The 13,713-nt window shown below is 52.5% G+C and overlaps 1 protein-coding gene across 3 annotated transcripts in view; it reads left to right on the top strand.

Annotated features, from left to right (window-relative positions):
- SRGAP3 (SLIT-ROBO Rho GTPase activating protein 3) overlaps window positions 1-13,713 on the top strand; it is a 79,708-nt gene that overhangs the window by 54,343 nt on the left and 11,652 nt on the right. Inside the window, exons 7-14 of one of the 3 annotated variants that reach the window (XM_071550177.1) lie at window positions 2,722-2,943; window positions 3,367-3,468; window positions 3,695-3,892; window positions 5,172-5,256; window positions 7,339-7,366; window positions 9,540-9,642; window positions 12,178-12,238; window positions 12,644-12,721. In XM_071550177.1, the coding sequence (XP_071406278.1) occupies window positions 2,722-2,943; window positions 3,367-3,468; window positions 3,695-3,892; window positions 5,172-5,256; window positions 7,339-7,366; window positions 9,540-9,642; window positions 12,178-12,238; window positions 12,644-12,721 (877 nt within the window). Of the gene's footprint in view, window positions 1-2,721; window positions 2,944-3,366; window positions 3,469-3,694; window positions 3,893-5,171; window positions 5,257-7,338; window positions 7,367-9,539; window positions 9,643-11,502; window positions 11,534-12,177; window positions 12,239-12,643; window positions 12,722-13,713 lie in introns of those variants that run through there. The other 2 variants (XM_071550179.1, XM_071550180.1) reach the window with 2 other exon arrangements.

Below are 13,713 nucleotides of genomic sequence, written 5' to 3' on the forward strand. Positions count from 1 at the left end.
GAGGCACACATGTATTTGGCTGCTTTTGAGGTGTTTTGGCCAAAGCCAGTTTGCTCGAGCTCCAGGAGCTGGTTTGTTTTTCAAGTTGAACACTGGGATATTTCCACCCCTCACAGGGTGTAACCAGACGTGATGAATTAGTGCTTGGGGAGCTCCAAGCTCGGCAGATGAAAGGCACTGCAGGAGGGCTGGGGATTATTATTTGTGGTTCTAATTTATTTGCCATCAAAGGGATGAGAGGGGTGAGAAAATGCCATTTGTTCTGGGGCTGGGAGCAGCGGTTTGAAGTTTTTTTCTCTTTCTTTTTCTCTTCCCCTCCACATTGTGTGTTCCTCTGGGAATTGCGTGGCAGTCTCTGCTCTGCCTTTTCTTCTCTGGGCGCCCGTGTGTGAAGCAGCCAGGACAATGCTGGGCACCAGGCACTTCAAGGGCTGCAGCATGTACAGGGGGTGCCTGCCCTGCTTTTTGGGAGCAGCTTATTTCTGGGCAGTGCAAATCACCACTGCTTTCAGTGCGAGTCCAGCAGCAAAGGAAAGGGAAAATTTCTCGTGGAATTTTTTCCTCAAAGCCTCTGGCGATGCCCTGAGCCCCTCTCCTTGGCATTCAGTGATTTGTCTTTGTAATGGCCTGGTTTTGTGTGCTGTGGGAATTCCCACTCTCCAGCAGTGGCATGGTTTTCTGTAGCCAAGGAGCTGTGATTTCAGGGGGTGGGAGAACCCTGGAGAGGGCTGGGAGGTGCTGGGGAACAGCGTGGTCCCGTTCCCAGGGCACAGGACTGGTTGTGGCAGGAGGGCTGGTCCTCCCCTGGTGCTGGCACTGGGTCCTGGCCCTGGTCCCTGCCCTGATCCCAGCCCTGGTCCCTGCCCTGTCTGTGTGGCAGCCCTGGGGCTGCAGTGTCCTGACTCTGGGGTGTCTGTGCAGTGGTTGTACGGGTGTTCATGCTAAAACTGTCTCATGGGAGAGACTCACAGCACAGGATGAGGTTTTGCCTCAAGTGGTGAATAGAAATTTGTCTATTCCTCTTTTCTGTGTTTTTTGTTGATTTTTTAAGGGAAGAATGTGCCAGTCCATAACTGCCCATGCTCTCAGCTAATAGTACTAGAAGCTAAATAGAAGCAGAGTAAATGGAGGGTAATGACAATTCAGTAGGTTCTACAAAACTCCTCATTATTGCACAGGGAGGTTCACAACTTTTAAAGATTAGAGGGGGACAGGGGGATTCAGTCAGGTACCTGTGGGCAGGAATCAGGAATCAGCCCCCTGTGGCTTTGCTGCTGCTGCTTTTAGCAGAGACTGAACCAAGTACAGCCCTGCCCTGATGTGATCCGAGCTGAGCGGTGTCTCCTCACATTGGCACAGAGCATGAGACGGTTTCTTGGGTTGGAGCTGCTTGTGGCACCAGCTGAGTTTTCAGATTTCACTTCGAGTTTATCAATACAAATTTCAGGAAGAATTTCTTCATGGAAGGGGTTGTCAGGCACTGGGATAGGCTGCCCAGGGAGGTGGTAGAGTCACCATCACTGGAGGTGTAAAAGACTGGACATGGCACTCAGTGCTCTGGTTGACAAGGTGGGGATCAGTCAAAGGTTGGACTTTATGATCTTGAAGGTGTTTTCCAACCAAAATGATTCTGTGATTCTGTGAGTACTGATGTTCTGATGCAGAATCACTATCTGTGCCTTTCTGCATTGGTTCAGTAGTGCCTGTGGATGCTGCAGACCTGGAGAAGGTGCCACCTCCCATCAGGCAGTTCTGCAGAAAAGTTGGGCTCATTTGGGTCATTGAGATTGCACCAGCAATCCTTTTCCTCTTTCCTGTTGCTTTTGTGCCATGCTGGTCCTCCCAGCAGTGCTTGTGGTGGGACTACACTGTGTGGCAGCGAAGCATCTTAACTTCTGCAATAGAAATTGTCCTGGGGCAGTTTCCACGTGACAGGAGTGAATTGCTGGCAGTGGTTAGTTTGGTGCTGCGGCCATGGGATGTATTTGAGGTGTTTCTCACAGGGTGCCTCTGTTTCTGCCATAATTCTTTAACTTTACATCCTCTGTCAGGAGCTGCAGCCCTCTCTTACATCCCAGAAATACATGTGCTTCATTTTGGACTGCAGCCCTTCTGTGTCAGTGCTTCAGCCCCAAGAGTGTGGCTCAGACTGACTGAGGCACTGCTGTTGCTTCTACTTCCAGCATCCTCTGTTTCACTTCCCCAGAACAACATCTGTAGACCTCTAAATTTTGGGTGGTGCTTCAGTGCTGTCCCTCCCCACTCCTGGGGTCACCTGCTCGCTGCTGGAGTCCTGTGGAGCCCTGCTCTGGGTCAGGCTCTGGAGGAGACAGGAGCAGGGCTGCCAGGCACTGCTTCTTGCTCAGCTCTGACGGAGCCTTCAGAGCAGCAAATCCCTGTGCTGGTGTGACATTTACATGCCAGACTCAATTACAGTGAGGAGAGAGTTTAAAATGAGGCTTTTGTCTAAGGTACAGTATTTTGGCAGCAGTTAGCTCTGAACTTTGTAATTTTCCCCAAGGTAGACACGAGAGTGATCAGTTGTGCATGAGGAGCTGCTCTGTGGTGGGAGGCAGCAGCTGCCAGGGAGGAAGAAAGGTGTGCACACTGCAGGGCATGGTGTCCAGTGCAACTTTGCTTTGACATCCCTGTGTGTCTGAGAACTTTGGGGAATGGTTTAGGAGTGTTTGTGTGACCAGAGCCTCCCCTGGTGTTTCTCAGTGCTGTGATCTGGGATTCCATGCCAGCCTTGCTCGGACCTTCAGGACATACCTGTCTGCTGAGTATAACCTGGAAACCTCCCGCCACGAGGGCCTGGACATCATTGAGAACGCTGTGGACAACCTGGATGCACGGAGTGACAAGCACACCATCATGGACATGTGCAACCAGGTCTTCTGCCCACCACTGAAGTTTGAGTTCCAGCCACACATGGGGGATGAGGTAACGTGCTCACCTGTGGGGCTGCAGAGGGGCCTGGCCTCCCCTCCTCTAAACCATCACTGTCAAATTGTTCCTGACTCGTTATCCCTCCATGCTGCCTTCACACACTGCTGTTCACATTTCCTTTCCTAATGAGACTCTTGGCTCATTAGGGCTCCTCCTTTCAGGCTGCCTCTTGCTCTGTTTCTCCCAATTAGGGAGCCTGTGGTTTGGCTCTCTCTGCCCCACAGATCTGTGCAGAGGAGCTTTGATTTACCTCCTGTATTTGGGAGATGGCAGAGAACTCGGTGCTGGCGAAGGTCCAGGGCACTGCAGGTGGGAAACAAGAGGCTGCCAGGAGTCTGTGGGGGCTGGAGGGAATTGTGTGGGTATGGAAATGTGTGTCTGGGGCACATGTGACCCACAGAATGTCTCCTGTGTCAGGTGTGCCAGGTGAGCGCCCAGCAGCCTGTGCAGACCGAGCTGCTGATGAGGTACCACCAGCTGCAGTCCCGCCTGGCCACCCTCAAGATCGAGAACGAGGAGGTGAGAGGGGTTTGGCTTTGTGGGCAGCGCTGTTGAGCCTTTCTCCCATTGTGTGGGGTTTCCTGGTGTGCTCAGGTGTGGAGCCCCTTCAGACCAGAGCTGGCAGTGCCCACAGGCCATGCCAGTGCAAGCCCAGGGCTCAGGAGCCCTGTTGGGCAGCTGCTTTGGCTCAGGGTGTGTCCCCTCCCCAGTCTGCCTCAAACCCACGCTGTCCTGTCTCCGATAGGTGCGCAAAACGCTGGATGCCACCATGCAGACCTTGCAGGACATGCTGACAGTGGAAGATTTTGATGTTTCAGATGCCTTCCAGCATAGCCGCTCCACTGAGTCGGTCAAATCGGCTGCGTCCGAGACCTACATGAGCAAAATCAACATTGCCAAGAGGAGAGCCAACCAGCAGGAGACCGAAATGTTCTATTTCTCAGTGAGTCTCAGCTCAGGCCATACAGACACTAAGCATTAATTGCCAGGGCTGAGGCCCAGTTAAGTGCTCATTATGAAGAGCAAGAACCAATTCAGTCTCTTCCAGTGCTTGTCTTTTGTCAGGTTTGGGTCTGGGATGCATTTCAGTGCTATCAGTGGCAAGGCAGCACACAGGGACTGACAGTCCAGCACTTACCTCGTTGTTCTCTTTGAAGGAACAGCTGCAGTGACCAGTTGTGACCAAAAACCTGCCGAGTGCCATAGGAGAGGCTCAGAGCAGGGTGCAGACTCCAGCTGTATGTCACCATCCAGGGGCTCTTCCTGGAGGCCCTCAGGATGGTGATCTATCAACCAGGCCTTCCCTCTCTGGACTACACAGCTGGAACTTGCTCTTGACCCATGGATCCCACTTCCATCTCAGGCTGTGTGGCACTGGGCTGAGTGTGTACCAGGAGAGGGGCTGTGTGTGCCTGCCCTGCTCCCATGCTGCACTCCCAGGCAGAGCTGAGGTCTCTGTTCTGGTGCCTGAAATACAAGAAATAGCCATGAGTTCAACAGAGTGACTCGTTTCAGCATGAGCCATAACCTACAGTTAACAGCATGTTGTGATGTATTATGTATGTATAGAAAAGATTCCAGTTTCTCTTAATAGCAGTAGTATTGCAAATCAGGGGGTAGAGACATTGCAGTTTTCATTTGGAGTTGTGCTTGGGATTATTTCAACGCTTTTTGCAGACATTTGATGTTTCCCATTCTCTGTCTTTCGTTTTCTGCCTCTGTCTTCCTCGCCCCCTTACCTGTAGATGTCCTGCTCTGGAGTGTTCCCGGATGTCCAACAGCCTCACAGTGGAATGGGAGGTTGTGCTGCACAGACATGAAGCACCTGACAGTCCCTACCCTGGGAGAGCTCAGGCTTTGGGAGTTCTCGCTCAGCATTGCTGGTTGGCAGTGCAGGGAAAGCCTCTCTGATTTCCCAGGCCATTCCCAGAAGCCTGACAAAAGAAAGCCAGCTTTGAACTCTTTTCTTTGGCCCTCCCTGTGTTCCCAGGCAGGAGGTGCAGCACCAAGGAGACTGGGCTAATAAGATCATCAGGCCAGTGGCTGGAGCAGGGAGAAGTGATTAGACTCTGCTCAGCCCTGTGGCACAGCTGCCTCAGAGCCTGACAGACTCCTGAGCCCCCTCTGGCAGTCCCAATCCTCCTCTGGCAGGCCCCAGGCAACAGTGAACATCAATTATGGGCTGTGTTGCTTAACCCACCTTGTTTGGTTTTTAATTCCAGAAATTTAAGGAGTATCTGAATGGAAGTAATCTCATCACAAAGCTCCAGGCTAAACACGACCTTCTGAAGCAGACTCTGGGAGAAGGTGAGTGTGGGTCAGATCTGGGGAGGATCCTCCCATCTCCTGAGAGGGTTTAAACCAGTTGTCATCTGTCAGCCTCACCTCTGTGTGTTTTCTACAGTGACTGATGGTTCTGTGCCTGTCTGCTGCTCAGGTTAACCAGTGACAAGCAAAATCATGATTTCCTTGGAATATTACTCCTCCCACCTATGCTGGAGTGCTGAGTTACTTCTCCAGCAGCAGAGATTCCCACCCATGCCCACTCTTTGCCTCTTCCCTTCCTGTCCCCCTTCTCCCACTCTTACTGCAGCCCTGACTCAGGTATTTCCTTGCCCCTGATGCTGTGTTTGTGTCATGGATTTGCAGCACCATTGCTGATTTAACAGGCCCCTTGCCATGAATTTTTTGACTTGTCCTAAACAAGAACTGCAAGGACATCCTTGTTTTGGAACAGATTTTTCCATGGGAGACTTTTATTCCCCCATATAATCTTACCAGTGTGGTTCAAAGCACGTGCACATGGACAGGCTCCACACAACAGTGACTTCTGAGGGGCAGTGAGTGGCTTCAGATGGGCCCCACCACTGCTCAGTGATGCCACCACGGCCCTGGGAAAAGCTTTTAGCTCTTTCAGGGGTCTAAACCAAGTGAATTATTTCCAGTGTAATGAAGATGGAGATGAGCTGATGTCCTGATTCTCCAACAGGACAAAATATATTTAAATTAAAACACACAAACGGTCTATGGCCTTATTTTAACAGTACAAAAATTGGACTTTTCATCTCAGAGTAAAACAACTAAATAATAGGTTTTGGTCAGCTGTTTTGCCAAACATATTTTCTTTGTCAAATTTATTTCACCTTAAAATCCACCTTCTGGTTAGATCCTATGGTGTGTTCCACTCGGTGACCACAGGCCCAAGTCAGACACAAACTGTGGGCACAGGGAACACTCAAGGGTGTGGACACAGGGCCAGGATACAGCACTGAGGCTCCTGCTGGCTGGGACAAGAAGTGAGGAATCTGGAGAAGGTTCCTTTGCTGCCATCCTTGTCTCTCCCCCCTACCACTCTGCTGCTGTGCTCAGGAGGCACATGCAGGGTTGTCCTCTGGAGCTGTGCAGAACCAGCTGTGGAAGATCCTCACATGAAGCTTTCTGAGCTTCTCCCAGGCCATGGGATTGTTCTGCTCTGTAGGCGTTCAGCAAATATTTAGCCCAGAAATACCAAATGCTGCGTTTCAGTGTGAGCTGATTCTTGTTAGGAAGGAGTCTGGATTTGCAAACCACTCATGTGGAGTTCTTTGCTGTTTCAGGGAGGAATTGGCTGCCAGCTTGCTTTCCGCAGGTGCCAAGGGAGAGCAGGAAGGAGGCATGTGCAGCCAAATGCTTCCTTTTATGTGCCTTAGCAAAGAAGGAATAACTCAGCTTTCTTGGCCCTGGGAGACAGGCACAAACAGCATGTGAAATTAGTTTAGTTTTTTCCAGTGAATTGACAAATACTGTAAGAATTGAACAGATCTAATCAGCAGGGATCTGCTGGCATTTATATGTGATCCAAGCACTAAAACTACGCAAAGGGAAGGGGAATATTGACAGCCAGAACAGAGTCTGCCTGAAGCTGATTAGATGGACTGTTATCTCCCAGGAGAAGGGGAGCTGAATACTCTGCTGCATTCAGGTGCTGTTCGTGGCCCTCTCAGTGGCCTCCCTGGGTCTCCAGTGCTTCTCAGGTTGCCCAGTTCCTGCTGGGACTCAGCCAGTCCCAGCTGGTGCCCAGGAGCCCACGCTGTGGGCCTGTAGTGCTGCTCGGTGTGGACAGGGTGGGCTTCACATGGCAAAGGAGGTGCTGATGTCTGTGGGAACTGCAGCCCCTTTCCCTCTTCTGTGACTGACTCTTGGATTTCTAAGCTGTCTTTTAGTGCTGGGGGCTTGTGTAGCACCAGCTGGACACCTCCCCTCCCCAAATTCAGCTTCTCTCTGCCTGAAGGCATTACCTTGGGGTGTAGGAAGCAGCAGCGAGGGTGTGAGCACCTGTGCAGGTGTGCTGTGCTAGTCCTGTGTTGGTGGCTGGTGTGGAGAGATGATGGGAACTTGTGTTTCTTACAGGTGAAAGAGCTGAGTGCGGAACAACCAGGTGAGCACTTTCTTTCCTCTCATCTGTTCCTGGGGAGGGCTGGCACTGGCAGGAGGGGGCTGTGGGAAGGGGGTTTGCTTTGCTACTGGTGCAGCCTGGTGGGATTCAGAGTTTTCATCTGCAGCCCCCTGTGCTGGCAGGCTGCTGGTCCCTGTGCCCCACATCCTGCTTCCCAGCTGCATGGCCTGGAGTGCTGGGATGAGGGGGATGACAGGCAGGCCCTTGGTTCTGCTGCAGTGGGTTTCTGGCTGGCTGGCTCTGCCATGCCTGGATGCCATGTCAGCACAGGGTGGTGCCCTGGAGCGTGGCTGAGATCAGGTTGTGTTCAGACAGGGCGACATGAGGGTATCCACCCCCTCCCTGCCATCCCTCTTCATCTGAGCACTTTGATATGTCCCTGAAAGACTCTTCCAGCTCTGGCTGCTTTCCCTGGGAGTGCAGACTGTGTTTGTGTCATAGACTTACCCTCTACAGCAGGAGATAGTGCTGGGGTGAATATGGCAGGAAGGAGGCTTTGATCCATGTCCAGTCCATGAAACATCTCCATGGAGCTCCAGTGTACTGGAGTGTACTGGTGTTCTGACAGCAAGACACGGACCAGCAAAGCCTCCAAACAGCTACTCAGAACACGCAGAGCTGCTCTGTGTGTAAGCTTGTTCCAACCTTGTTTCAGTGTTTAATAGAATTTACAATACAAGCTGAAAAAACCCAATTCCCTGTTAGGAATGGTGGAGCAGATGGTGCAGCCTGGGCTGCCTTGCCAGACAGGAAGGAGGCTCCCTGTGCCACGGGTGCCAGGCCCAGTGGCATCAGGGCATCAGGACAGAGAGGGGCTGTCAGGACAAGAGGTACCTTCAGAGTTTGGGGCTGTGCAGTGTGTCCCTGTCCTGGAGTGCTCTGAGCAGCTCCTGTGGCCATGCTCAGGTCCCTGTTGGATCCTCTGCCACAGCAGCTGCCCCCCACTGCCATCTCTGCCCCCCGCTGCCATCTCTGCCCCCCGCTGCCATCTCTGCCCCCCGCTGCCATCTCTGCCCCTTGCTGCCATCTCTGCCCCTCGGTGGGTCCCAAGGAGCTGCCCTGGTCCCCAGAGCCCCAGAGCCTGGGGGGTGCAGAGCTGGCTGGGGGCTGTTCGAGGCAGGGCTGCTCCAGGGGGAGCAGTGGGGCCCTCCAATGGGCAGCATCCACCTCTGCCCCTCAGCTGCCACTCAGAGGAGTGTTTAGAAACTCTAGGAGTGTAGAGTCAAGTTGCTTAATTAGAGCTGTCTGATTAAGGAACCAGCAAACCCCAGTTGTCACCTTTGCATCGAGCTTTGTGTAAATTGCCCGTGTCCATCCCACTGCTGTGTGGGAACTCCTGCATGTACCTCCCAGCAGCTGGCTCTGTGTGGGTGTGCAGTTGTGTTCTCTCCCCTGCAGACATCAGTACAGCCTGGGGCAGAGGGCAGGGCACAAACCCATTGGGGATTTTGTGGTGGTTTTCTCCCTTTTCTAGGTCGAGGCTCTGAATGTCCCTCATTATCTGAAGGAATCAGACTGGGAATAGCATTAATGAGAGCAGCTCTCCAAAGCCCTGAGCACTGCAATGACACCAGCACAGGTTTCCCTGGCCTCACTTCCAGCAGTGATGGGTGTTACCCTGGCTGGATCTCAGCAGGGTCTCAGGGGGCTATCTCTGTCCCTGACAGGCCCAATGATCCCTGGCAAGGGGAGGGTCACTCCCATTCTTGGGAATCCCAAACAGAGCTTAGACAGAGGAAGATGGAGGTGTTCCCACTCTCCACTTTCTGGCCTCTTGCTGTGAGAAGAATGAGGTCCATTTAGCAACAAATGGGAATACTCCAGTGTTTTCCAGGCATAGCTGTGGTTTACTTTGGATGTATCAGAGAATCAGTTGAACTCCCCAGCTGCTCTCGAGGCCTTTTCAGCTGAGGGAGTGCTGTGCTGTTGGAGGAAGGAGGCAGAATCCTGCTGAGCACCTGTGCCCTCTGTTCCCCATGGAGCAGTGTCCATGTGGGACACAGTGTGAGCAGTTGCAGGGCACACAGAGCTGCGTGTCCAGTCCTCACAGAGGGATTTTTTATTTCTTAGGCTCAACCATAACCTTTGAGATCTTACCCTGTCATTGCATTTATGTTGGTGTTTTGTTGACTTATTTTGTTCCATTTTCTCCCAGGCCCCCATGTCTTCCCCCTAAGCCACAGAAAATGAGGAGACCTAGGCCTCTCTCAGTCTATAATCATAAACTCTTTAACGGCAATATGGAAACGTTCATTAAGGTACTTGCTGGCTGGCAGTGGGAGTGTCTGTGGATGCTGGGAGTGCAACAGTGGCTCTCCTGTCCTGGCTGCTCGCCATCCTCAGGGGTCCCTGTGGCTCCTGCACCCAGTGGCATGGCCAGCACGGCTCTGCCTCGGGACGGTGCCTCTTTGTAGCTCCCCTCAAGCATTCCCTGCCCATCCCCTGCATGTCCTGGGCCAGAGCAGCAGTGAGGGTGGCCACTGGCCCTTTGTGGTGCAAGACTGTCCTGTCTGAGTGTCCCCACTGTCCTGCTGCTTCCACCTGTCCTGGAAAGGAAGATCAGACAAGTTCAGCCCAACCTCCTTTCCCCTTTTCCACACATTTTTGGTGGTCATCTGTGCTCGTGGCTGAGAAGGAAGATAAAATTACTTCTAAGCCCCCAGAAAGTGTCTCCCACCTGTAAGGACTGACAGCCTTGGATGGAAGTCCTTCTGTGTGTGTGGCCATGTGGGAGGGCAGGCAGGAGACCCTCAGCCTTACACAAAATAATAACCATCCCAGCTGGCACATCTTGCACAGCTTGGGGCTTACTGAGGTCTGAAGGGCCCTTTCCATGGCCTGGAGAGGGGGTGACCAGGAGGGAGGACAGGTGAGAGCTGTGTCAGTGCAGAGCCACCATCCTCTGGGAGGCCATTGCCTGGGAATGCCCCAGGAGAGGACCCAATGGCCCACGTGCCTGTGGATGTGGCATTTATCCCAAAGGATTCCTCCAGCAGTCTCTAAGCCCAGCCCTTTGCTATGGCCTAACTGTGGGAAGGGTTCTGAAGGCAGCTGTGATGTTCCACTTGCAGAATGTTTAATCCTGTGCTGGAGAAAGCTGAAGTGAAAACAGTGTAGGAAGCAGTAATGACCAACTGTTGGATTAGGTGACTAATAGGCATCACCCAGCTCAGGTTCATTCCCTCAGGCTCAGCCACGTGCCCAAAGGCAGTGTCTGTCACAGCACCCCAGCATGGGGAGTACAGCCCTGCTGGCAAAGCCACTAATCCCTTTAGCATTTGGGATTACTCTTGACTTAAACTGGTTTTTAGAAAAGTAATGCTCATTAAAGCCCAGCCTGTTCAGCCCTAAGGAGAAGGAATTACCTGTTCTAGAAATCTGTCTGAGCAGAGGGGTGTTCCTGCCAGCAGAGACTCCCGGGATCTATGGCCCTATAGGGAGCAGGGCTGTGGGTGGCTGCCTGCTGTCCCCAAGGCTTCCCAGTGCTCCAGTGGCCACCCCATGCCTGCCTGGTGTCCCCTGGTCACACAGTGCCCCCATGCCTGCCTGGTGGTCCCCTGGTCACACAGTGCCCCCGTGCCTGTCAGGTGGTCCCCTGGTCACACAGTGCCCCCGTGCCTGTCAGGTGGTCCCCTGGTCACACAGTGCCCCCGTGCCTGTCAGGTGGTCCCCTGGTCACACAGTGCCCCCGTGCCTGCCAGGTGGTCCCCTGGTCACACAGTGCCCCCGTGCCTGCCAGGTGGTCCCCTGGTCACACAGTGCCCCCGTGCCTGCCAGGTGGTCCCCTGGTCACACAGTGCCCCCGTGCCTGCCAGGCATGCCCATGGCTGCCAGGTGTCCCTGAGCCTCACATTGTCCTTGGGCCCCTGGGAATGCCACAGGTTCAAGGAGGGGGCAGATCCAAGAGGCTGTCCCAGAAGGTTGCCCAGGCTGTGGTGCAGAGTGCCAAAGGGTTTGGGAGGGAGGGTGGACATCCTAGAGGCCTGGATTGGCCCTTGCTAAGCTGCTGTTGCATCTGAGCATTCACAGCCTCCGAAGGACATGCTTACCTCTAACTGAACTTATCCTTGCTTAATCTGTTCTCTTTTCCCCACTCTGCTGCTTTTTTGTGTGCTCAGAGGAAGGAGGAATGCACGAACAAGGAATCAGGTATTTACTGGATGCCTGTCTGTGAGATGGAGGGAATTGCCCAAAGATGCCACTATGCTCTGCTGGAAAAACAACCAGAGCCCCAAAAGGAAATATGTGTCCACCTGGGCTGTCAGACACGGCCCTTATTCCCCTTGAGCCCCTGCCACGAGGGGCTGGGGAGAAACAGCTTTGAAATAAAAGCTGAAACTCATTGCTGGTTCAGACCAGGCAGTTCATTCCATACACAGTGGGTTTTTTAGCACCTGCTGACAATGGCTCTTTGCTTCAGTGGAAATACTGTTGTAAGCTCTGTTACTGGAAGCTTATTCCATCAGCCAGGTATAGCACAAGTTCTGTTTCAGCTCAGCATTCCACCTTTGCAATGGAATAGCTGTGATCCCTTGCAGCAGTCCCCTGTCTGAGCCAGACAGGGAGCAGCAGTTTCACACACCTTTAGTGACAGCTTTTTTGTGCATTATTGGCTGCAGTATCCTCAGCACTTCTTGATGGCTCCAAGTGTGTAACATCTCATTTCCTCACCTGTCCTCTTACTAAACTCCATGGCACTGAATTTCAAATCCTGGTTTTACAATCTTTAATGCATTTCCTGTTGTTTGTTAGCAATAAACCAGTAATTTTTTCCTTTTTTCCTTTTCCTGAAGGATTCGGGACAGGCCATTCCACTTGTTGTAGAAAGCTGCATCCGCTACATCAATCTGTATGGTGAGTTGACTCAGTACATCCACAGAAACCTTCTGGCCAGGAATGAAGTACTGGAGAGAGCAGTGAGATCCAGCAGAGGTTCCTGGGGCTGCCTGCAGCCCCTGCTCCATGGACTTGGGTTGGAATTCCAAGACCTTTGGCTGTGATGCAGCATTGGATGACTCACCAATATTTAGGTCTTGTTAGCACTTACCCAGGTTAAATTGTTTGCTCAGGCAATAAGCCCTTTCAGCACCTTGATCTGGGGTTCTTGCTTGGAGAATATGAACAGAAGTGAACCACATTGGACTGTCCCTGCTTGCTCCAAGCCTCTCTGGTGCACCAGCTCCTGGGTTTTGCTGTTGTTACCAGCAGGTACTGCCCAACAGTTCCAAATATGTCTCCTAAAGTGGTGTTCTCTTCCAGGCCTCCAGCAGCAGGGCATCTTCAGAGTCCCTGGCTCCCAGGTGGAAGTCAACGACATCAAGAACTCGTTTGAGAGAGGTGTGTAGCCAGGCTGGGCAGGCACAGCAGGGTGGTGTGTCCCAGCAGGGATCCTTGGTGAGAGCTGGTGTGTGCTGGGTGCAGTAGCCATGGTGGGAAAGCCTGTGTAAAGCCCTTTCTGCTGTGAGACACGAGGAGCTTTTATCCCTTCTGGGTCTCTCAATATTGTGTCTATGGCAGTAACCAAGAGTCACCCAGGGAAGGAGTATGAAAAGTTAGGGGTAGGTGCAGAGATCTCTTCCACAGTCATTGAGAACGAGAGCCATAACACAGTTTGTTGGGGGATCCTTCTACCTCCTCAGCAGTTTACCAGGGTAGAGCAGCATTCCCACCTGTACCTGGTGGCAGTGCTGGCTGTGGAGGTGCCAGTGATTCTGGTGAGAATATCACACTGGAGGTGCCAGGCTGGTGAGAGGGGGTAGAGCAGTCCCGCTGTCCCGAGTGGAGGGGAGCTGTGACAGGGACAGCCTAAGTGGGAATAATGGCCCTTAATCCTTGAGCAGCATCAGAAAGATCAGGGTGAAGGTGGCCAGGCCAGTGGGTAAGGCAGTGGTGGGATTGTCAAAGACTGGAGGATTTGCACATACAATTTAAGAGAAATTGGTATCTAAATCCCTTGGGCATTGAAAGCCTTCCATAGATGCAAGTCAGTACAATGCTTTCTAGAACTGTTGGGTCTAACTCAGAGGCAAAATTGCACCCTCCATCCAGGCTTCTCCCCTCGGGCTCTCACCCGCTGTTGCTCAGACCTGCACAGCTCTCTGTGCTGGTGCTGTAATTGCAAAATACACTGGGCTGGAAATCCAAAGGAGGGATGATCAGGATTATCATCATCATCATCAGGAAAAGTCTGAAATCCCCACACTGAACTGGTTTTCAGGAACCATCCAGCATTGCCATTGCACACAAGGAGGGTTTCTGAACCCCGTGAAATGTGGAGGTTCCGAAATGTGGAGGTTCCGCTGAGTGAGGAAAAAACATTTGCTTGTATT

The sequence above is a fragment of the Pithys albifrons genome, chromosome 3 (assembly GCF_047495875.1).
Source record: "Pithys albifrons albifrons isolate INPA30051 chromosome 3, PitAlb_v1, whole genome shotgun sequence".
NCBI classification, from domain to species: domain Eukaryota; kingdom Metazoa; phylum Chordata; class Aves; order Passeriformes; family Thamnophilidae; genus Pithys; species Pithys albifrons.